Genomic DNA, 24392 nt, shown 5'->3' on the forward strand with positions numbered 1-24392 from the left:
TCTGCTAAGCACAGGCGCCCAGTGAGACCCTGTCCAGCTGAGCCTGGGAAATGCATTCCCATGAGGAACAAGGCAGTTTAGGGCCCAGCCTGGGCCCACTGGGTACCTGAGTTCCGGGGTGCCAAGTGGCAGGCCCCCAGGCTTCTTCCGCAGGTGGGGGTACAGGGATGAGAAGGGAAAGGAGGAAGATTTGATTCAATGAGCAAACGGAGGAGGCAGTGATGCTAAGACACATGGTTCCAAGTTTAATGTTTTCTGAAAGAGCATCGGGACAGCACAAAGCAGCAGGCGGGCGCCCTGCGCACTAGCACACCCATTGAAACACCATTTTTCAAATCTGACCAGCAGAAGCCCTTCAGAGGGAAGGATGTACAGACCCCAGACCCGGGGACCAGGCCCAGGGAGAGCGGACGAATGGGTCAAGACCAAGGGTCACCAGGCAGTAGGAAGGAAGGTTCCTGTAGGGGTTTAAGGGCCTGAGCAGGTAGGAGAGGTACCCAAGCCTTGGGCATTAGTGTAGAAAGGCAGAGAAGGGCCACCGGGCCAAAGCCAGCCACAGGCCAGAGCACCAATTCCAGGCAGCAGCCACTTTGGGCGCCATCTACACCCACCCCAGAGAGAGAGGGTTCTCACTCCAGTGATTGAGACATGCCTTCTCTCCTGGTCAGAGGGATGGTGCCCCACGGGGGGCTCCAAGACAGGTAGAGGGGAAGCCTTCCGGCCCCTTCCGGCTCTGCCCTACTCTGGGGCCTAGAGAAGCCCCTCCGGTGTTGTCTTAGGCTGCTGGTCAAAGAGGCCTGGGGGAGAGCACGGGGGCTGCTGAGTGTTGAAGCCTCTGGGAAACAGGACTCTGTGATGGTGTGCAAGGAGATTTTGTAGAAAATATTATATAACCATGACCCTGCTACAAAACGAAGGCCTCATTGCCTTCCATGGCTGACCCGTCTGGGAGAAGGAACAGCAAACCAATGCCAAGGTGACAGGTGTGAAGGCCCCACCCAGGGCTCCTGGACAGCATGGGGGAGTCGAGCAGAGCCGTGCCAGGATGGATGGCTCTGCCTTGGTCAGTGTAAGCTCTGCTTCTCATAGAAACATTTGCAGACCCAGGGGCTCCTGAGGTCTCCAGCTGCTGTCAGGAGTCTATGGGTTCCAACAAGCAGGCTGCTTCTCTCAGCCCAGAGACCAGGGCTGAGAGCTTGGCTGCATTGCTAATAGCTGACATTCGCTACCTGAGCCCGAACCCCCTCACTGTTGTGGCTCAGTGGAAAGACCAGCAGAACCCGTGGGCAAGGCCATGATATCCCCAGGATGTGGATGTCAGTCCAGCTGTTGCCCAAGAAGGCTCATACTTGGCCTAAGAGGGTCCCCACACCCTCCATCCTTTCCTCATGGCCCACAGCGTCCACTTCAGGTCTTCTCGAACATGCAAGCTCATGTAAGAACAGCCTCCCAGGGGGAACCACAGGGCTTACTTTGCTCCCTTCACATACTTTAGAATTTCCCTAATTATTTCCAGCCACGGGAGCAAGGATGGCTCTGGGTCGCCCTGCCATACAGCGGCATACCGGTGGGGTAGCCCAAGGATATGTGCACAGAGGGGAGCTGGAGGCCCCGTCCTCTCAGGTGGCTGCCCGCCGAGCCCACCCAGGAGCCCATGTGGCCGGCAAGCGCAGATGCTCTTGCTTCCCCTTCCATGAAGGGCGTCGTGTTGAAGGCCGAAGCTGGGGCGGCGGGGCAAGGGGGCCGGGCTGGGGAGGGGCTGCAGCGAGACCGGCGTGGGGCTGCTGGGGCGGGCGGGCTAGGGCTCCGCGGCGTGCTTGACCAGGTAGCCGCTGAAGGTGATGTAGGTGTCGAACTCGTCACTGAAGATGGCATTCTCCCGCTCGCCCTTGAAGAGGCGCACCCAGACCTCGTCCTGGTCCTGCAGCTCAAGCATCAGGCTCTGGCTCTGCATGATGCTACGGTCGCTCACCTGGGCATAGAGGATCACCACCTCCTCCCTGTTCTTCATGATGTGCAGGTAGGTCTCCTTCTGGTTCCAGGTGTGCACGTTGAGGCTGAAGAAGTAGATGCCCGGCACATAGCAGTAGAACTTGCCCATGAACATGTTGAAGTGGCCGTAGAGATTCACGAACTCCGTGTCGAAGATCACCGTCTGGTAGTAGTCGTTGCTGTGCAGAGGCTTCTTGCGGCCCACCGAGAAGGCGGCGTAGTGGTTCTTGCAGCGGTCCCCGGGGGCCCCCATGGACCCCTTCTGCCCCTTGGGGCCCACGTGGCCCCTGGCGCCCACGGAGCCCGTCTTGCCGTATTTCCCTTGTAAGCCGCGGTCTCCCCGGTCACCTTTCTCACCTAAAGGGACAGGAAAACACGCGGGGTCGGGCAAGCTGACCCAACCTCAAGGACTGTTCTATTTTCATCCAGAAGCAATCATTTTCTTCCCCCTCTGGAACGTCCTGGCAATGAGAAGGGAACATAGGGGTCTGTCCAAAAGCAACAGGCGCTGCGGCCAGGCCCAAGGCTGACTCGGAGCAAATGAACTGCAGACGCGGGGCTCGCCGGGGGCTCCCGTCAGACCTCGCAAGGCTGCGTGAGGTTGTCCGGCCCCCGGGGCCGAGGGCATTTCAGAGAGTGGGCTGGGGGCTGGGGGCAGAGGGCCGTCTCATCCACCCTAAGGACTTCTCCTTCTCCCTGCTCGGGACAGAGTGCCCCACACCCCCCTCCCGACCCGGGGGGAGGGTCCCCTTGGTGGCTTCACAGCCGTCTGACCTTTCAGGATGGTGATGTTGATCTGTGGCACCGGGATGGCCTGGTACACGGGGGTGCCAGGGTCACAGCAGCGAAAGCACCGGGAAGCAGAGGCTTCCTCGCCCTGCCTGGGGCTGTATTTTTCATGGTTTTCTTCATCTCTAAGGGAATAAAGGCGTCACAGGGAAAGCCATGAGCTCTGGGAGCTGGGACCTCCTCTTTCTTCGGCCTCCAGAGGCTCTGGTCCACCTGTGTGCCTTCCCTCTGTCCTGGACATGACTGACCGCGTGCGCTTTCCCTCAACAGAGACAGCGTTGGCTCTTGGCGAATTCTGGGACCCTAACTGAAGGTTCAGGAAGAGCTCCTCTGCCTTCCGGTCACAGCAATACTCGTCATGGAAACAACGATTACAGAAACAGCAATAATTTGAGGGCCAGGCGAGAGAGAGGCTGCTTGGAAAGGTCGGCCCCTCGGGGAGGGGTTTTAGAAGGTGTGTGACAGAGCTGTGAATCCCGTCAATGCAACTGTGATTCTAGAAGATAACGACATTAAGCTGACTCATTTGCGAATGAAAGGGCTCGGCTAGGTCTTCAGGTTCCGGGGAGCTGCGGCTGGAGACTCCACCTTCGTTACTACACGCGGCTGCGGGCGGCCGGCGGCTCCGTGCTACCACCTGGTGGCGGCGCGCTGCGCTGCACGGGGCCCTCTCTGGCTCCCGCTCCCTCCAAGCTCTAGAGCTGCGACGTTGGAGACAATCACTCCATCTCAGCGGCTGGTTCCTTCTCTACCTCTGCTCCTGCTTTTGCACCCCAGACAATCCGGGAAATGGATGTGCACACGCTAAATTCAGGCCCCGCGAGCACCGGCCTCCCAGGTGGACACCCACCTCTCGCCGGAAGGTCTCTACCTAGGGTCAGCGAGCCCCTCAAAGGTGAGGTGTCCAAGTGTCGGCCCATCACTCTGGCCCTGGAACCCTCTCTTTCCAAACCCTCTTCACGGCACCATCACAGGCTCATTCAAGAGGCCTCTCCAGCCTTGCCACCACATTCTGAGGATCACGGGGTCCTGAAAAGTCAGCACCTCCCAACCCCAGCCACCACCAAGGTACCTGCAGAAGCTGGGCCCTCCGGCCTCCCCATCTCTGGGGGACCGTCACCATTCTGACTGCTCTCCTGGAATCTGCCTCTCTCCACATCTCCCATTCATCCTGTTCTCTGCCTCCTCCAGCGTTCTTTCTGGAATGTCATGACATTGAAACCTCTCCATGATGCCCCCCACCATGATAATTCCTCATGACTCCCTGTACGATTAAGAGACCCTTCCCCACCAGAATCATCTCCCCTCTCTTTCCACCCTCTAATGCCAACTCTACTACCCCAAACCCACCTGGCATGGCCACACCCTCCTTCTGCACTTGAGATGCTCCCCAGGCCCAAGTGTCCTTCAAGATGTGGCCACTCCTCTGCTCAGTCTTCCGCCCCCACCCCGCCCCTGCCACCCCCAGCATTGTGGACACACCTGTCCTGCAGAGCCTACCGCACAGCCTTGGAGTTCCTGGAGGCCAGGACTGTCATCTGTGCATGTCCCCCCGTGCCTCGCACATGGCCAGACCAGTAGCAGGCACTTAGTTCTCACTGAATAGAAAGTGAGAGGAGGAGGAAGAAGAGGAGGAGGAGGAAGAAGAGGAAGAGAAAGGGGAGGAGGAAAAGGAAGAGGCAGAGGAAGAAGAGGAGGAGGAGGAGGAAGAGGAGGAGAAAGGGGAGGAGGAAAAGGAAGAGGCAGAGGAAGAAGAGGAGGAGGAGGAGAAGGAGAAAAAGGAGGAAGAGGAGAAATGGGGGGAGGGGCAGGGGAAAAAGAAAGAGGAGGGGGAAGAAGGGGAGGGGGAGGAGGGGGTAGAGGAGAAAAAAGAAAAGGAGGAGGAACAGGAGGAGGAGGAGGAATAAGAGGAAGAAGAGGGGGAGGAGGAGGAGGGACAGGAGGAAGAAGAGGAGGAGGAGGGTGTGGAGGAGGAGGAGGGAGAGGAGGAGGAAGAGGGGGAGGAGGAGGAGGGAGAGGAGGAAGAGGAAGGAGAGGAGGAGGAGGGTGTAGAGGAGGAGGAGGGAGAGGAGGAGGAAGAGGGAGAAGAGGAGGAAGAGGGAGAGGAGGAGGAGGGAGAGGAGGAAGAGGGAGTGGAGGAGGAGGAGGGAGAAGAAGAGGAGGGAAAGGAGGAGGAGGAGAAGGAATAAGAGGAGGAGGAGGAATAGGAGAAGGAAGAGGGAGAGGAGGAGGAGGGAGTGGAGGAGGAGGGAGAGGAGGAGGAAGAGGAGGAGGAGGGAGTGGAGGAGGAGGAGGGAGTGGAGGAGGAGGAGGGGGAGGGGGAAGGAGAGGAAGAGGAGATGATGGATGTCACCTTGTCCCACATCCAATGCATTTCCATCGTGAGGATCGCCTGAGGCCCTGGGTATCGAGTCAGCCCGAAACCCAAGCGACTGAGGCAATTGAGGGCGCCAGCCTATCGCCCAGGTACCCAGCACCTCACAGTTGGTGAATGACCGTTTCCTGAGCAATCCTAAGGACTTGGTGCTTCCCTTCAAAATATTCCAAGTAGCCTGAAGTCTCTATATCATAGCGAAGGTCACATCCACGAAGATGACGCCGTTCAGGAGAAATTCATGACTTCCCAAGAAAAGCCACCACTTCTCCGCCGGCCCTCAGCAATCCTCTCCCATCAGCAACCTGATCAGATGCTCAGGGTCCCCGGACCCGCTCACAGCCGCGTCCCTGCCTCCCACCTGGGGAAGCACTCAGAGCCCCGGGGGATACTCTCGAGGACAAAGCTAGAATAGAAGGACAAACGGAGTGCTGGGGGGGGGGGGCGGGGGGGAGTCTTTACCTGGGGATGTGGCTGCAAAACAGTACAGAAACCCAGTCCCTTTGGGGTTAGAGCAAGGTGGGTCACTGTCATCAGTTTCAGATAAGGCCCCCGGGGCCACTGAGAGGAGAAATGGCCGGTGTGTCCCCCAGGACCAGGTCCGCAAGGACCCTTCCCGGCCTCGGCTGAGGCCCCTTCGCATCCAGCCCCGGCTGCCTCAGACCCCGGGCTCAACCCACCGGGCCGCGCCTCCCCGTCTCTCACCGCTCCGTGTGGTCCAGCAGCGGCTCCTTGGTCCCCTCCTGCTCCCGCGCGCCGCGTGGCGCCCGGCCCAGCCCCGCGCCGCAGGCAAAGGTCAGCAGCACGCAGCAGGCCAGCACGAGTGTCGGCGCCCCGGAGCCCATCCTCGCGCCGCGCCCTGCTGGGAGACACACGGAGGGCCGCGGGCTGAGCAGGCCCCCCCCCCCCCCCGCGACCACCCGGCCCCCCGAGGGCCGCCGGGCGCCCTGCACTCCCGCGCATCCTCCACACCCTCATCCACCGCACTCACGTACTCTCCCACGAACACACGCGCACTCGGGTACTTAGTACTCTCGCGCTTGCACACGTGCACGTGTATACTCAGTACTCATGCACGGTAGGTGCACACATACACTCCCACTCACCCACATGTGACACCCTGTTGCACATACTCTGCACTTACACATTTGCACCATCCTAACACATTCACTCACACACACTCATATGCCTCAGTACATAGTCACACACCCCATGTACATATTCTTACACACATTCTCACACTGCCACTCCCACATGCATTATGGGTATGCACACACAGCACACTTGCATCCACGTGCACACCCGCACGCGTGTGCACGCACATCACACCCTCACATGCGCACACACTCTGCCCCTGGAGCCTCAGCCAGCTGGGCTGGCGCTGCCCACACCCAGCAAGCCTCTCAGGAAGGGGAGCCCTCAGCCAGCGGGCTCTGCTAAGCACAATCCCAAGTGAACGTGTGGGGTCACTGTCCTGTGACTCTGCCCCAGCCCTGCACCAAGGAGGTGGGTGGGGAGGGAGGCAGACATCACGCATCTCACTTAGGGATGCGCCTCGACAGTCTCTGTCGCTCAAAAACCCAACTTCATGTCCTTCAGGGTGCTCTCAGGGGAAAGCCTCTCATCCAGTATTGAGAACAGTCCTTCTAGAAAGACATGTCGGTCCCCAGTGAGCCCATTAGGGGGCAGTGCTTGGGCTTCAAATAGGCAAAACATCCCATCCCTTCCCACTGCCAGGCGGCTGCCCAGCTAACCAGGGTTTTCCACAGTCTGGAGTCAGAAGTCCCGAGTGCCTCGCTGTTTCTGGCTGGCTGGGAAACCTGCCCCCTGCAGGAATGGGTAACGGGTCAATCCCAACCCATCTTTGTTCACCAAACCATATAGTTCAACACCTCCGAAGGCCCAGTGAGGATACGCAGTTCAACCCTGTCAGCTGCCCAGTGAGAAACGGAAGCCTGGGAGAGTCAGAACCACCCACCCCTCAAAGCCAAGGTGCGAGTGGGATCCGGGTCGCTGCTGGGAGGCAAATCTCCAACGGTCTCATGTCTGATTTGCTTTTTATTCTTCTTTTATGGGGATGCCTGGGTAGCTCAGTGGTTGAGCATCTGCCTTCGGCCCAGGGTGTGATCCTGGAGTCCCAGGATCAAGTCTCGCATCGGGCTCCCTGCATGGAGCCTGCTTCTCCCTCTGCCTGTGTCTCTGCCTCTCTCTCTCTGTGTCTCTCATGAAGAAATAAATAAAATCTTTAAAAAAAATTCCTCTTTTATGTTTAAGGAATGTTAACTCCCAAGACAGACTTCTTTTTTTTTTTTTTATTCATGATAGGCACACTCACACTGTGTAGTGAGAGAGAGAGAGGCAGAGACACAGGCAGAGGGAGAAGCAGGCTCCATGCACCGGGAGCCCGACGTGGGATTCGATCCCGGATCTCCAGGATCGCGCCCTGGGCCAAAGGCAGGCGCCAAACCGCTGCGCCACCCAGGGATCCCCCAAGACAGACTTCTTTATGTCAGTAGTTATCTACGCAGATGAATCCTCCTGTCGTTGGCCATGGGAAGCTATGGATTCCCCTCTAACACCCCATTGCTCAGATGACTTGTGGCTGGTGGGACATGACCTTGTAGCTGGTAGGTCGACATCTGGGCTCTGTTTTTTGCATGTCGGTGGGCTCGCTGCCATAGCTATGAAGAGAGGCTGCTCAGTTAGCCCTCCCTGCTGGAGCCCCCATGCCAAATCAAGAGAACATGGGGGAGGCAGAGAGCTGGCAACCAGAGCCCTGGGACAGAAAAAGTAGGAGCCAGAGGCTCCCTGTGGATGGATCCTCAGAGATGTGATGAGCCTCTGAGCTAGGGGGGTTGCCTCCACACCTCTGCTGGGTCTTCAGTTCTCCGTGTGACTCCCTACCTCATCCACTGCAGTGGAGCAGCGGGGCCTCCCCACCTCTGACTTCCCTACCAAACAACGATCCCTCCCAAGCATCAAGGCCCAGAGACCTGCCCAGTGACCGAGAGACTACTTGGTCCCCACTCAAAATCTCTACTATATGTGTTTATGTGACTTAACAAAATACATATTAAAATTATCTATCTAGGGCAGCTCTGGTGGCTCAGTGGTTTAGCGCCGCCCTCAGCCCAGGACCTGATCCTGGAGACCCTGGATCGAGTCCCACGTCGGGCTCCCTGCATGGAGCCTGCTTCTCCCTCTGCCTGTGTCTGCCTCTCTCTCTCTCTCTCTCTCTCTCTCTCATGAATAAATAAATAAAATCTTTAAAAAAATAAAATAAAATAAAATTATCTACCTATCCATCTATATAGCCATCCATCTAGCCGTCCATCCACCGATCCACCCATCATTACTCCTTGGCAAGACATGCCTGACACCCCAGTCTGTCCTCACTCTTCGGCCCCATTGTACGGCTCCCCTCATCCTGTGCTCAAGCTCCCTGCTTTGCAAGCTTTAATGTACACACATATCACCTGGGAAATCTGGTTAAAATGCAGATTCTGATTCAGCGGGTCTGGGACAGGGCCTCAAGTTCTGCTCCTTGTCCTTGGACCATACTTGGGATCCCAGCTTCCACTCCCCTAAACTCCTGGCATCTGTCCACCTGCACACATCCTTTCCCCCTGACCAGGAGTTCCTATTCTCCTCCTCTCTTCTATTAAAAACCAGCCTTGTAGGACCAACAGCTGCCCCAGGCACTATGCCGAGCATCCAGGCATCATCTCAATGGACCCTTCTAGCCCTGGAAGTCAGGGTCGGGTCTGAGAACAGTTCCTCATTAGTAATTCCTACCCACCATGGGCCTCAGCAGGGCCTGCGGTGAGTCCTTCATGGAGACAACACTCATTCATTATTATACCAAACTCACAAATGAGGAAGGGCAGTGGATTTGACCTCAACGGGCTGTCCTCAGACCACATCAGCATCCTACCCGGTCCTCAGGACCCAACCCAAGCGCCTCCTCTTCCTTCCCAGACCCTCAGCTGGCCAAACCTCTCTGTCCTCTTTTCAGATTTTGTTTTTCCTGTTGTCTCGTTCTGCAGAGTTTTGCTTGGCCTGTAAGACTCTGCACAGCAGACCGTGACCTCCTGGTCTTATTCATCTTGGACCGGCTGAGCATCCTGCAGCACCCTGAACTTGATCGCTACTCAACAAATGTTTGTGGAATGGGATTTTTAAAATTGTTTATTTCCCCCTTTCTGTGTTTCCTCTGTTTTTTCCTTGGCACCTCAATAATGGCTGTTTTTTCCCCCTCCCTTTACATGCCAAGCTTGCATCACTTGAAAGGAAAAGACGTTTTCCTTTCTTTAAACATTTCTTTTTCTGAATCCAAAGTAATATATATTCATTTTGGAAAAGTCAGGAAATAACAACAAACACACATAAAAAGCTACCTCGGATTCTTTCGTCCCCAGAGTTTCTCAGCCTCAGCACTATTGACATTCAGGGCTGACTCACTGTTGTGGGAGGTTGTCCTGTGCATTGCAGGATATTTATCAGCAACCCCAGACTCCACACACTAGATTCTACTGACAACCACCCCCCACCCCGCCACCCCAAGTTGTGACAGCCAAAAAACGTCTCCAGGCTTTGCTGCTTGTATCCTGGGAAGGCAGAAGCACCCCCGGCTGAGGATCGGTGCTCTATGCCCAATGGGAGCACTGTTTGGCATGTCTCTTCCAAGTCTGGAAAAAAAGGATTCTCTGGACCTTGATCAGAAGACACGAGGATTGGGATGCAGCCGCCTTCAGGGTGATGGTATCAGTGGGGATGGAGCCAGTAAGGAGTCGGAGGCACCAGGCTGACAAAGTGAAGGTCAGCAGAGGCTGGTGCTTCTCCTCAAGAACCTCCTCTTTGGGGCCAAAGCAAACCCTGGGTGAAATCTTTCTTTCTTCAAAAATATCTTCAGAGCCCTTTTACCAAGTCCCACAGAAAAGTCAGCGTCATGACATTATGATCATTTTAGTCACTTTTGGGCAAAAACAGTTATTGCCCAACATCCAACCAAACTTGGCTCCAAATCACTTTTAGCCATTTCCAGTGAAATGAAGTCACCTAGAGAGGGCGTGGCTTCGCCCCCAGGAAGGTAACCCAGAGGACCACGCTTGCACACAGCAAAGGCAGGGCCGGGACGTGGTCCCCAGGACTGGAGCCCTCACCCTCCGGCCCACGAGGTCCAGTCTGCAGGCTGCCTGCGGTCAAGGCATCTGAGGCCAATTGCAACGTGACTCAAGTTCTGACTTGCCTTTCTCAAACGCTGTGAAGAAATTCGTTTGCCAAGATCCATGAACACCTTTTTTCCCCTACTGTCTGCCCCAGAAGGCTGGTGGCTCTTTGGCGGCTCTCCCATCAGCCCTCCCATCCAGTTTAACCTTCCCCCAACAAGGAAGAAGCCCCTTTGCGGGAGTGGGGGTGCCAGAGGGAGTGCTGGGCCACTTATGGGGTCTGAGAACACTCCCTCATTAATAATTTTCATCCCTTCTCAGACCTTTTATGGACATGGGGTGAATCCTTCTAGGAGACACTGTTCAGACCCACACTGTAGTTTCCTGGGGTCTCAGATGGGTCTCACCCACCTCCGTGTTGTCCTGCCTGTGTTCCGACAGGAACCCCCCGAGCCCGGGCACCATGTGTTTGCGTTTTGCCATGACGCCACACCCAGCCCAGTGCCATCTGACAAAAGCATTTATAACCAGGGTTTTCCCTCTTCCTTAATCCTCAGCGGGTGACCAGCTGTTCTGGGAGGCGAGAAGCCTAGGATCTCCCTGGATTAGGAGAAGCTTGGAAGACAAACCCAACTGCCGCGCAGCTCCACAATTCCTCTCCCTGGAGAAGCTCCCAGGGGCCTGGCTGGCCCACGGGCTGCCCAGCCTTGTGTCGGAGCCCAGGAGGGAGTGATGATCCTACCGTAAACTAAATTCCCGCCCTGGCCTCAGGAAGAGGACGGTCCACGTGAAGGAGACAGATGCGCACCCGATCATAGTAGTTAAGGATGTGGGATCAAGGCAGAAAGCGGGTACCGTTCAGGGTCCACGTGGGCTGGGGTGACGGCTGCAGGGCCACGTGTGGGTATTTCATTTTTTTTAAGATTTTTTTTTTTAGATTTTATTTATTTATTTATTTATTTATTTATTTATTTATTTATTTATTATGAGAGACACACAGAGAATGAGAGAGAGAGGCAGAGGGAGAAGCAGGCTCCCTGCACGGAGCCTGATGTGGGACTCGATCCCGGGTCTCCAGGATCAGGCCCTGGGCTGAAGGCAGCGCTAAACCGCTGAGCCCCCTGGGCTGCCCGGCTATTTCATTTTAAACTAGTGAAATGGGATTCCTGGGTGGCTCAGCGGTTGAGCGCCTGCCTGGGGTCCCTGGGGTCTTGGGATCGAGTCCTGCATCGGGCTCCCTGCATGGAGCCTGCTTCTCCCTCTGCCTGTGTCTCTGCCTCTCTCTTTCTCTTTGTCTCTCATGAATAAATAAATAAAATCTTAAAAAAATAAGATAAAATAAACTAGTGAAGCAAAATTAGAGAAAATTCACAATTCGGTTCCTCGGTCACGCAAGCCGCATCCCGAGCCCTCGGGAGCTCCTGTCGCCGGTAGCTGGCACGCTGGATGGCGCAGGACAGAGCGTTCCCGTCCTGGCAGGAAGCGCAATCGGACCAGCCGGTGTCAGTGAGGCCGGAAGCGGGGCTAAGAACAAGCAGCTGGCCAGAAATCTGGGAGTCATTTGGGCTCCTTCCTCTCATGCATCCGCCACATCGGATCAGTCACCCACCCCCTTTAATATCTCCCGAAAGTCTCTCCCCCTCTCTACCATTTGCCTCTATGTGATGCTTTCCAGGAGCTCTGGCTGGGGCCCAGACCTCAATACACCCGACACAAATATCTTTGTCTGGGCTTTCCTGGGGCCTGGACATCACCCCAAAAATCTAACACGCGGCTCCCGAGGAAGCCTGGCCTAAGACAGGACTTTGTCCCACACCTAATGGCTTCTAGGCCAAGAATGCAACTTAGCGTGGCGTGCGAGCACTCCTTGTTTCAACGTGGCATCAGCCATGCCTGCAGCCCGGCCGCCCCCTCCGCACGTCTGCTCCTGCCACCTCCTGCTCCCCGGCATCCTCCCAACCAGAAAGGAAGCCCTGAGGCTGCCCCTTCTCTGCTCTGACATCTGGTGGCACTCCCCCGCTGAGGAGCTCAGAGCTCTCCAGCTGCTGCAGGAAGTCTCCTCAATTTAGATCCTGGCGTGCCGGGGAAGGAGAAAGCACCATGTTGGGGTGTCCCTCTGGCCCCGATGACCGGCAGGCGGGGTGTTATAACAGGTGACAACGGCCTTCCTGCCCCAGAAGCTGTTCATCACGCTCATTTTCCTCTTACCAAACCCTTCTGGTGACGGGAAGGAGGGAAGCAGAGTGACGAATGGCATTTGCTCACCAATTCCAGGGGCCCATTTAATATCTAATTTCCCTTCCATAACAGGGCAGCCCAACTGGTCTCAGACCCTTCCTGCTCCTCCCACCCCTGAGCCCTGTAAAGGAGTCAGCAGTGGATGCATGAGAATCCCCTATTAAAGGAACTTAGAGGGCAGCCCTGGTGGCTCAGTGTTTAAGTGCCGCCTTCAGTCCGGGGTGTGATCCTGGAGACCCGAGATCGAGCCCCACATCAGGCTCCCTGCATGGAGCTTGCTTCTCCCTCTGCCTATGTCTCTGCCTCTCTCTCTGTGTCTCTCATGAATAAATAAATAAAATCTTTATAATAAAAATTTAAGGGATCTCTGGGTGGCACAGCGGTTTGGCGCCTGCCTTTGGCCCAGGGCGCGATCCTGGAGACCCAAGATCGAATCCCACGTCGGGCTGCCAGTGCATGGAGCCTGCTTCTCCCTCTGCCTATGTCTCTGCCTCTCTCTCTCTCTCTCTCTCTGTGACTATCATAAATAAATGAAAATTTAAAAAAAAATTTTTAAATAAATAAAATAAAAATTTAAAAAAAGGAACTTCGGTCAGTTGGGGGTGAACCCGGGTGTCCTGCTACCCATGCCACTTGCTGAATCTCTCTTTTCCTTCTCCCAGGAGCTGCTCTCCAACTTAGAGAAAAAGGATTTATTTCTTAAGGTTTCAGGGTTTATTTGGTGACCTCTAAAGCACATGGTCAGGGGGAGAGTTGGAGGCTTCCGGGGCTACTTACAGGTTAATGAGCAAGGGCTCCCTTTTCCCTGCAGAGCAGAGCAGCCTAGCTCAAGACAAAACAGTGCAGAAAAGAGAAGGTGAGAATTCCCCACCGCCACCACCCCCAACCTAAAACGTCTCCATCTCTCCTGGGGCCACCGAGTCTCGGCAAGGACAGGCTCACCTGGCGCCAAGAGCGGGCACCGTCTTCCGCTCGGGCCCGCAAACAGCGAGGCCACGTGGGCTGCAGGCGTCGGGCCTCCGGGGGCACCTGGCCAGCCCAGCCTCCCCAGCTCCCAGCCCATCCGAGAGCTAACAAAGGCCTCCTTGACTGGAGCACTGTCCTTAGATCACCTCCCAGCTGTAAGGCCTTGGGCTGCAGGCTCGCCCCTGCTCCGAGCAGAGCTGCCGGCTGCCCTGGTGCCCTGCCGCGAGCGCGCTCCGCAGGTGGCTTGGCCCAGGGCCCACTTCCCCACAGCGGGGACGCCCCTGGGGTCCCAAGACGGAGGGAGGAGAGGAGCTGGGAATCCCGGGGCCTGCACCCCGCCACTCTCGCCCCTTTGCCAGCGGTACTGTCTCTGGTTCTTCTGGGGCCTACGCATCCCCCCAACATCTCACAGACGCCTCCCCAGGAAGCGTGGCGGAGGACAGAACTCTGCCCCCACCGAATGGCTTCTAGGTCACAAATATAATTTAGCTCAGCATGCGGGCTGTGCAGGGCCGGCCACCTCCTGTCATCCTGGCTCCGGCTCCGTCTGTCTCCGAGCATTTGTCCTCCACCGTCTCGCCCCCCTCAAGAAACAGGTGTCTCCGGGGTGATGGTCTCCGCGTTGGCTCCTCCCTCTCAAAATATACTTTTCTGTCACTTTCTACGCTGACAGGTCTCTGACCTTGGTCCCCGCGCCCTCCAGGACAGCGGCCACTAGCCCAGGGGGCCAGTTAAATTTGTTAGACTTAAGTGACACGAAGACATCGGGTCTCAGCTGCACCAGGACACTTTAGGTGGTCACCCTCTCGGGCAGCACAGCCGTAGAACATTCCCATGACGACGGAAAGTTCCACGGGACAGCTCGGGTTATCTGTCTTCTGAACACCTGCTCTCCACTCTGCCATGGACCCTCGAGCCCCAGTTACCTCCTCTCCTGTCCCCCCACTATACCTACTTCTGAAGCACCAGCCGCCGCTCACGTGGGGGCCTCGGGGCTGGAAATCGGGGGGCCCTGCAGACCCTACCTGCCACCTCTCGTCCATCACGCAGCCTCCCGAAGGCCTCCAGTCCTCTGCCCCCCAGCCGGGCACCACTTCTTTCTCAGCCCCCCACCCACAGCTTGCTCTCTCTCTCCTGTGTCTTCCCACCTGCTTACCAGAGGCCCCTTGCAGAACTGCCAATCCCAATTCCACCCTGGGCTTAACAGGCTTCCCGTGAAAATAAGGAAAATGTTTAAACCTGGAGCTTCACTACCTGGCTTCCGCCTCGCCTCTGGCCACCTCGCCGCCCGACTCCAGCCATCTGGAGCTGCTGGTGGCTCCGCTCGCAGGCCCAACACTAACCGCAGGCTCTCCTGTCTCTCTGTCCCTTCCCCCACCACCCTCCTGGTCCACAGGTTCTTCAGAGCCCAGCCCGAGGGAACGCCTCCAGGAAGGCACTCCCCCAGCATCCTGTAGGATCTACCCCTGGGGACCAGGGGCCCCTCCCAGGAAGCTGTGTCATCTCTCACGCGCAACCCCCATGTCTGATGTCTGATGTCTGATGTCCCACTTTGATTGAACTCCATCCACACTCACCTTTCAGCAGAGCCAACGCACAAACAGGGCTCCAGGATCCTGCACGTCTTGCGGGGGGCCTGGGGCCAGGGTGTTCAAATCTCTGTCTAGCTCAGGGCGGGGCTGTTTGGGGAGAGAGGAGGGAAAGGGGGAGAGTGATCCAGGGTGGGCTCCAGAGGGCCAGGGCAAGGCTGAGTCCCTGCGTGCCCATCCAGCCACGTTTCCCTCAGACACTCCTCAGAAAATCTCCTGCCTCCTCAGGGCTACGACCCCCTGCCTTCTTCAGCCAAGGTTACAAGCCACCTAACCAGGAGATGCTTTGTGCTTCCTGGAGAGGCAAGAAAACAAACAAACAAACAAACAAATAAATAAGCGGGGAGGGGCAGCTTCAGGCAGCCTTGCCAATTAGTGACCTCTGTAAACAGATGACTCTTTGCTGACGCCAAGAGATGTTCCTGATGAGTGAAGGTCGGGTTGAAAACACACACACACCATGCACATCACGCTCAGCCGCCGAGATCTGAAGGCCACCCACCTGGCTGCTAACAGCAATTATCTCTGGGTGATGAAAATAGGGATGTTGGCCATTTTCTTATTTTGGCTTCTCTGATTTTTTCCCCCTCTCTAACAGTCACATATTTTCTTGCATTAAGTACACATTATTTTCCACTTAGAACAATGACAAAGAAGCCCCACCCTGGGGACTCAGCGTTAAGTGTATTCCAGGGGATTTGAGTCTATGCAAAGAGAAGGATGAGGCATGAGGGGTTTGGAGACTCGCAGGACCAGGACCACATGGAGAAGAAACTGGCTTAGGGCTCAAGTCCTGGCTTCCTGCACCTGCATTTACTGTCTGCTTCGTACCCGGTGGAGAGCTGGGTGACAGGGACACGGTGCAGGAGCGAGGAGATGCAGCCTCTCCCCATCCCACTCCCTGCCCCAGGAGTGAACACCCTGGAGCTACAGTGGATGGATGCAGGTTAGGCCAGGGAGGGAGGGCCACCTGACCTGGACCAGAGTCAGGCCTGGTGGATGGATCACATTTTCTAGGAGGGGGATTTGTTCTGTCCTTACCAGACCTCTCCCTGGTGGTACTTGCTCTTGAGTCCCTGGAACTGAAGAAGATGAAGCCAAATCCTTGAGCTCATCCTTAAGAATTCTGTGCGAGGGCAGCCCAGGTGGCTCAGCGGTTTAGCGCCGCCTTCAGCCCAGGGCGTGATCCTGGAGACCCGGGATTGAGTCCCATGTCGGGCTCCCTGCATGGAGCCTGCTTCTCCCTCTGCCTGTGTCTCTGCCTCTCTCTCTCTCTCTCTCTCTCTCTCTCTCTCTCTCTCTCTCTGTATCTCATGAATAAATAAATAAAAATCTTTTAAAAAAAAAAAGAAAAGAATTTTGTGTGATGGCCAGGCAGGTTAGCAGGCCCAGGAGCAGCCCCGGCACTTATCAGAGGTTCCTTCAAACAAAGCCCTGCTACCACTGACCAGGCAAGACCCACCATGTGCTGGGCTCTGGGCACCGTGCTCTCCGGATGCCGTTGAGCTTGACCCCTACAACGCACCTTGACTTCTCAGATGACCGAATGGGCTCAGAGTGAAGGAGCCACTCACCCCAGGCCCCACAGGAGGGAGGTGGGTCTGGCAGCAAAGTGCCTTCCACCTCACCTCAGGGGGCCTCCAGATGCCAGGGAGGCAGGCTCATCCTGCCAAACCACAGTCCAGTGGGCGCTCCCATCTTTCCGGGCATCCACCTGTGTAGCTCACTCAGCTAGAGCTGGAACAGCAGCAGTGGTGTTTGGCCCTGAGGAATTTATCCACCAGCCCAGCCTTGCCATTCATCCATTCAGCAGATTACGGAGCACCTATTCAGTGTCAGGCAGGGTACGGGTCCGTGACAACCATCGTCCCTGAAGCAACGTGCTAAGATCTCCCTGTTGCCAGGCTCCCATCTTAAAACCCATTACTGAGTTCAATTCCTTTGGATTTAAGCACAGAATCACGAGGAACCCCAGCCCCCTCACCACTACCACCACTACCACCACCCCATTCCTCAAGATGGAAGAGATGTGGGAGGTGTGGCCCATTGAATGTGCATTTTTAGGGCCTGGCATCTGCCAGGTAGAGAGAAACAGCCCATTGGCGAGCTCTGAAAAGGAGGAGTGAGAAGACCAGGTCGTGCAGGGAGGGCACATGGTCCCACCCGGCCCCCAGGGCTCTCTGATGGAGACAAGCCAGCTAGAACACTGGGCTGCAATGAGACCTGAGGCCAAGTGCTGCTAGCAGGAACCAATGGTGTAAAGGACTGACATTGTGATGGGAAAAGCATGGTGGTCCCGTGTCTGCCCATCCTGGGGGTGCTGCCTGGGGATCAGCCTCGGGTAGGGCCCCTAGTGGAGGCTCCTGCAGAGACAGAGCTGGAAGCAGGAGAACGCAGGAGCAGAGAACGGAAACAGAAAGGGGAAGGTGGGCGTTGGGCTCCAGCTCACCTCTCTAGCTGCCGGGGTCTAGCTCTTCTCGCTCTGTGGGGACCATTCTCAGGAGCTCCTCCTATGGCCACTTTACAGGGCCACGGGTCTTGCTCTCATAGCTATCCCTTTTTGGGAAGGAGGGTGTCCTGAATGCCAGACGACCTGAGAGCCCCAGGGCCACCCCCAGAGCCACCCAGACCCACCCATTCCTCACCAGAACGCACTTTCAGACTCCTCACAAGGAGAAAGGGCCCATGTGTTTCTGAGCACACCCCATTCCCCACCTCTACAGACCAGCCCCCAAAACCTGCAGGGCGAAGTTGCCGGGTCCAGCCCAACTCCTGGCCTGCACACGCCTGCAAACCCACCAGGGCTGGCAGCTTTCCCAGGCAAGGTCCCTTCCTTCCCTGGTCCCCCGGGTAGAGGGCGGCTGGTCACCAGATGTCCCCACTTGGGGTGGGGGTGCAAAGGGTTTGGGGCATTCCCCAAGCATGGCTTTGCCAGTGGCCAGCAGCAGTGTTCCACGGAGTGCAGGTACCCCCAGCTCCCCCACTGCCTGCCCCGCCTGTCGCCCTCTTTTCCCGTCCTCTCCTCCCGCCCTCTCCTCCCACCCAGCCTCCTACCCGCAGGCTCCAGCTCCGCTAACTCCTGTTTCAAGGAAAATCCGTACGGGAGCCAGGGAGATGGTCAGACACCGAGGCCCAGGCTGGCCCACAGCCGTCCTGACAGCCATCCTGGACAGGGCGGGACGCCCCAGGACGATGCTGCCAGGCCCGTCCACGGCTGGAGAAGGGCTGACTCCAGGGGCCTGCCAGGCAGGCCACACCCAGCCCCCCTTGAGCCCAGTCCTGGAAAGAGGCGTGGGCAAGATTGAGTGGCTGGAAAAGGATGCCGGGAGCCCTTGTCTCCTGCTCACAGGACGGCTCCCCTGCAACCTCGACAAGAACCCAGAGGTAAAGATGCTCCCCATTCCCCCCAGAGGCTCAAGAGCTCCTGCCACAGCCCACCCCGAGTCCCTCTCCGGGAGGCAGGAGGAGGACGGGCAGGGGACGCGGGCCGCCACAGCACAAGTGCCACTGCCTGGCCCGCAGAGGAGGAAGGGAGCCAGCGTGCCCGCCTCCGCACAACTGTGGTCGAGGGCAGAACCGACGCCGCCAGGCCGAGGACCCAGCCGCAGATTCCCCTGGCAGGGGCCCTGAGAATCCCAAGGCCCGGCTCGCTGGGCCGCCCCACAGAGTGGGCGGGAGCGCCTGGGCTTTGATGATTCTGCTCCAAATGGCTCTCCCAGGGGGCAGCCGGCTCCTCACATGGAGCCAGGAGTAGTCAGGGAGAGACCCACGGTCCTGTCCAGGGGACGCCTTGGCTCACCCGATGTTCAGAGAAGGCAGATTTCAGCAGGTAAAAACAGGAAAAAAAAATTAATAACCCTAGGCCCACGCGGTAGTTACGCCACCAAGAACGAAGCGCCCTGGGGGACCATCACCTCCACCTAAATATCTGTGAGCTCTCGGGGCAGGGAGGCGAGGTGCTTCTGAAACACCCACTTTCCTCCCCAGTGGCTCAGCAGAGTTGCCTCAGGCACCAGAGGACCTTTCTAGTCTTCTTTTCCTTGGTGAGCTGTCACCACCACCCTTGCCCCAGGGCCTTGGAGCCTGGCACCACTCCCCTACCCCCTTGCCTTCCACCCGCGCCCCTGCTCCAGTACGGGGGTCCCACACACCGGGCCAGCCCCCTGAAGACAAAGCCCCCAACAGCAAGCTTATGTCCGGTGAGGACGCCCAGCAGCGCGACTGTATCTACAAAATTCTTTTCATCTTTGTTTTGATGGGTGAAGTTCAGTGCCAGAATATTTGGTTTATGAGTCATGCTAATTACAGCTGGGGGGGGGGAGGAGGAGGGCCAGAGGCACCAGTAACAACAACAGAAAGAAGCACGTTCTGAAAAAAAAAAAAAAATTATGCTGTGCTGGTTGCCCTGAATAAGGAGGTTTAACATCCCCGGATGTTAAAGGAGTGAAGAGGGAGCCATCTGTGCACCTTTCTGGGACCACATCCGCTCCTCAGCACGCACCTGGGAGGGCGCCCCTCGCTGGCTGGCTGCACCTGTCCTAGGCGGGCTGTCCCACCCGAGACCTCCTGCATCTCTCCCTGACTTGTTGCTCACTGGGAGCACTTCCCTTGGCTCAAGACGGGAGAGGGAGGAGAGGGTGGGGTGTCTGGGAAACAGAACCTGGCCGTCCTTCCTGCCCCTGGGCACTTTCTCCGAGGACAGCTGGGAGGTGGATATTTGCAAACTTGAGAAGCTCCAGTCCCAGCCTCAGCTTGGACAGCTCTGCACCCTTGAGCAAGTTACACCCCTTCTCTGGGCACAGAGATGTGGGTCCTCCGAGGGGTCCTCCGTCTACTGTGTGTGGGCAAGTCATGAGCCTCTCTGAGCTCTTCAGGGGTGAGAGTGTCATCAACGAGAATCCACATCTGCTCAGCACGTGTCATGCAGGACACACACACGTGCATGTGCGCGCGCACATGGCTGCCGCTTACCCTAAGTTCCTCTGAGCTCTCAGGTCAAGACGGAGAGTGGGCAAGGCAGGTGGGACGGGATAACTCAAGCCTCGGCCCCCATCTCCCCTTCCCCTGTACTTCTTCCCTCCTCTCATTGGTGGGGACATTGGGCAGGACCCTCCCTGCAGCAAACACAGCAGCCAAGTGCATCTGTTTGTGACCTTGCACGTGGAGCTGACTACGTGCTTTCCTGCACTATTAAAAGCAAAGGCCTAGCAGCCTTGGAGGACCTCACATCCTCCCCCCTGGGGACCCAGGATGTGGCTAGCAGTTGAGAAAAGCTCAGTTTCTCAGGACACTCCTCATTTTGAAACCGTGGAAAGAGGCGGCTCCATGTGCCGAACTGCTTTCATTCCTGGAAACTCAGAGAGATGGAAGAGACAGACGAGTCACGAAGGGAGGTAGTTTCCTTCCTCCTTTCCAAGTGGACCAGGAGGGCCCACAGAGGACACGGGACTACCCAGGGATTTGCACGCTGGGAACCAGGCGAACACGATGTGGGTGCCCAGGGCACGTGGGGAAATCACACCTGTGCCCGAGGAATGCCTAGAAGACGACGTGGCACGTGGTGTCTCGACACAGAGAGGCGTTTGAGGTCCAGGGGCTTAAGGGCAGCTGGGTGACCACGGCCCCAGGCCAGAGATGGTTCTCAGTGATGCAGGCAGCTCGGGAGGGTCCCCAGGGGAAGGGACATTATTTTCCCCTGTCTGGGCTGAATCCAGGAACATCAAGGCCATTAGATGTGGGGGCCAAAGTCCACATTTCCTGTTCTGTGTGGGGGTCCACACTGGCCTCAGGCAGGGCGAACCTGGCTCTCAGGTGATGCAGGCACTATTGGGGCGGGGGCCCCCACTTGGTACACAGGGGATTTGGGTACCATTCCCTTTTCTCTCACGCGTAGAGAAGTGTGCAGCAAGGTAAACAGCCCACAACGGAGAGAGGAGGCACCCTCATTCCTATTCCTGACAGCACCCGGCTGCCCCTGCCCCCCACCCCGTCCCAGCGGGAGACGGAGACCAGCGGCTCCCACCGCACCTCCCGGCTGCCCGCCAGCCCGCAACTCCCCATCTTTCTGTCCCTTGTCACAACGGCCACCCGGCCCCTCCCACTCGGCTGGAGCCGCGGAGCAGGAGCGAGCGCCCGCCTGTCCCGCCCGTCCCGCCCGCCACGGCCGCCACCTACCTCCACGGCGTCCTGCGGGGCCTCTCCGTCCGGGGCTCAGAGCATCTCCCGGCAGGGCCTCCTCCCAGCCAGGTCGGGGAAGAACAGCCTTGTTGGGGGAGAGCGGCGGGGGGGGGGGGGGGGGCGGGGGGGAGGTCCTCCGGGAAGAAGGTGCAGCAAGGGGCGCGGGCGCCGGCCTCGGGTCGCTGCCTTCCCGGCACCTTGACCTCCTCCGATCCGAGGGCCCTCTGGCCAGAAGCGGAAGCGCGGTTTCTCGAAAGTCAAGGAAGAGACGAAGAAAGCGGGACGGGCTCGTAAAGAGCAAACCCCAGCCAGATGTGAGCGGGGCCGCGGAGCCTCCAACGCTCCCAGCGCATATTATCCAAACAGCAGGCGCCGAGGATTAACTGTGTGTGTGCCCGCGGGCAGGGGAAAGCCAGGCCTGCCCTCCTCCCGGCCACCCCGGGGAGGCGGCCCAGGCTGGGGGCGCAGGCAACCACTCCCAGTCCCTGGAGGCCCCTCCAGGTGTGCGGGCGGCTGGGGGCCCAGGACAAAGAGGGCCCGGAGCCCCGAGTTGCTGGGTGGTAAGGGATGTGTGCCAAGGAACCCGGGGGACACTTCTTGCCAATCCTTTGGGATCTAGTCCCCAAACAGTGGCAGACCTGAGACACACTTTCAATCAGAGGCTCCCACCTGGGGTCTGGGAACCACACACAGGTTTTGGAGAACCTGTGACCCCCCCCCAAAAACAGTGCAAAGCTGTGTGTGCGTGCACATGTGCACACGTGTGCATGGTTGGACAGGGACGGTTTATTGCTTCAATCGGATTCTTAGAGAGCTCTGTGATCCAGAGGTTAGGAACCCCTGGCTGGCAGAGCAGATTTTCCAGAGGGCAGTGTGGCCAGCTTGGGGCTGTGAGGGACTTCAGCATTGCTCCGTCTCTATCAGCCTCTGGTTCCTTGATGTGAAAAACAAGCCTTCCCCCATCTTATTTGAGAGAGAGAGAGAGGAACAAGCTCCCCACCCAGGAGGGAGTCCAGTGCTTCGGGGCTTGATCCCAGGACCTCGAGATCATGACCTGAGCTGAAGGCAGATGCTTAACTGACTGAGCCACCCAGGCGCCCCCTTCCCCCCAACTTAGACACGAGCTCTAAACAGGCTCCTCTGGCCCCACCTCGCATCCTGATAGCTGCTTGAGGCTCCTTGTGAGCTGCCCCCAGTCAGACTGGTCTCTGTCCCCAGACGGAGTCAGAACGGATAGTTCTGGAATCTTATCATATCGCAAGAAGAAGCATCTGGCCAGAGTAATGAAGCTCTGCTGTGGTGATAACAGTTTTCTTGCTTGCTTGCTTCTCTCTGAACCGCGTTCCCACGTTCTCCTTGAGCTGCTTGGATGTCACACCTGCAACTTGTTGTCAGTCAACGCTCCTCGCAAGGGCCTCTCTCTCTGCCCACGTGTGGACAGGAGATGTAGAAACAGGGGTGCTGGTTTGGGATGCTCCTGGCAAAGCACAGAGACTGCAACCCTCCTCTCTCTGGCCTTGGAAATTCCTTCCTGCCTCTGCTCCCTACCTGTCTGCCCGAAGGGCTGGAAATCATGAGGAAAGGAGAGTGTGCAAGCCCAACACCTGTCAGGCACACCTTCTCCGTGCCAGTGGAGCAGAGAATGCGGAGGTGGAAGACAGGGAAGGTTCTGGGTGGCAAAGCCAGGAGGGCCCAGTGGCCACTCCACAGAGACCCCGGCAGCCCACCGCTCCTATAGGAACAAAGGGAGGGGTGCCCTGATCTTCTCCAGTGGCTCTGGACAGCTTCACAGACACTACGGCAAGATCCAGTATATACGTCTCCATCGGAGATAGGGTTTCGGCTGGCGTTAGAACACTTAGGAATCGTTCATGATCTTTGGCATGTGTCTGAGGTTTGGCAAAACTCACATCCCTGGTTGCTTATCGACACAGGAAACCCAGAGATAAGCGCGTCTTCGTTCCTGTACGCAACACGAGGAGCTTTCCTGGCCACCAGGGCCCAGGCCTGGCACACTGACCGACCTTCCCCTTGGTGCCTCTGTCCCCAGCTGGCCTTCGAGGCAGGGATGTTGGGGGAAAACACAACAAGAAAAGCAGGAAAGGCAAGTAGGCCATGTCTCCATGCAGCCCCTGTAGGCCTTCGTCTGGGACATTAGACCAGCCGGGTCTTTCTCAGAACTCTGGTGAACCAGGAATATTTTGTATGCAATGGGAAAGCTCCCCACTACTGGAGGCCCAGACCCCAGAGGCCCAGACCTCCGGTGTCCTGCATCCATACCAGGACTTTGTGCGCACGGAACCAGGCACGTGGCTTGGAAGAGAAACAGATGCAGAGATTTGTCCCCTTCCTGAGACAGCTTTACTATTGAAGAAACACAAAATGGTTATCTTTTTTTTTTAAAGATTTTTAAAATTTATTCATTTGAGATAGAGAGAGAGCACAGGCAGACGGAGGGACAGGCAGAGGGAGATGGAGAAGTAGACTCCACACTGAGCAGGGAGCCCGATACAGGACTTGATCCCAGGAAAAGGCAGACACTTAACTGACTGAGCCACCCAGGTGTCCCTGCAAGACACTTATCTGAAAGATAACTCCAAGACGGGAATCCAGAGGCCCAACAGAGAGCAGAGCTGCAGAAATACAGCAGCAGCTGCTTGTTCTAACCAGAGGCCTTAAATCCTGAGCCTGGGAGGCTGCCCAACCTCAGGGGACCTTATCTATTAAGCAGAGATAGGTCTGGGGTCTCTTATCAGGAACCCATGCAGTCGGATGTGTTCAGAGTAAGATGCAGATGTCATTCAGAGCATCTCTCCCTGCCGGGCTCTGGGGCAGGACCCCAGCACCCGACGCTTGCACAGCCTCACGACACTGCAGGTCACTCTGTTCTGTCAAAGTCTGTCACACCAAACTTAAGGAAACCACACTGTCAGGGCTTTTTGTATTTTGGGGACTTGGGGTAAAGGATTGCGGCTCTGTAATTGTCATAGTAGGGCCGATGAAAGGCCCTGATGGAGCAGATATAAGGCATAAGAATGTTCGTGATAACTGTCATTATGGGTAAGTATAATCTTCCTCTTGGAAGAGAGGCCTCCTCTT

The 24392-nt window shown here is 57.1% G+C and overlaps 1 protein-coding gene across 4 annotated transcripts; it reads right to left on the reverse strand.

The window, feature by feature from the left end:
* Nucleotides 1-222: 222 nt before the first annotated feature.
* C1QTNF1 (C1q and TNF related 1) lies at nt 223-21682 on the reverse strand. 4 transcript variants are annotated; one of them, XM_038546415.1, is made up of 5 exons: nt 21291-21682; nt 15105-15206; nt 5861-6014; nt 2767-2906; nt 223-2349 (listed from the first exon to the last, which is right to left on the reverse strand). In XM_038546415.1, exons 3-5 carry the CDS (start codon nt 5998-6000, stop codon nt 1799-1801), a joined length of 831 nt encoding a protein of 276 aa, XP_038402343.1. In that variant the 5' UTR covers nt 6001-6014; nt 15105-15206; nt 21291-21682; the 3' UTR covers nt 223-1798. The 4 variants fall into 4 exon arrangements, with proteins under 4 accessions (XP_038402343.1, XP_038402344.1, XP_038402345.1 ...); XM_038546416.1 differs by having other exon boundaries at nt 5861-6017; XM_038546417.1 differs by lacking the exon at nt 21291-21682 and adding an exon at nt 18171-18322.
* Nucleotides 21683-24392: the final 2710 nt, after the last annotated feature.

Source organism: Canis lupus, chromosome 9 (assembly GCF_011100685.1).
Source record: "Canis lupus familiaris isolate Mischka breed German Shepherd chromosome 9, alternate assembly UU_Cfam_GSD_1.0, whole genome shotgun sequence".
In the NCBI taxonomy this organism is placed as follows: domain Eukaryota; kingdom Metazoa; phylum Chordata; class Mammalia; order Carnivora; family Canidae; genus Canis; species Canis lupus.

What these genes read in the sequence shown, in the direction of transcription:
- C1QTNF1 (XM_038546415.1), bottom strand. Translation starts at nt 6,000, where the DNA reads ATGGGCTCCGGGGCGCCGACACTCGTGCTGGCCTGCTGCGTGCTGCTG. An exon ending in CTGCTGGACCACACGGAGCG is followed by an intron (nt 2,907 to 5,860) that starts GTGAGAGACGGG and finishes TTATTCCCTTAG; the next exon opens with AGATGAAGAAAACCATGAAA. An exon ending in CAACATCACCATCCTGAAAG is followed by an intron (nt 2,350 to 2,766) that starts GTCAGACGGCTG and finishes CTGTCCCTTTAG; the next exon opens with GTGAGAAAGGTGACCGGGGA.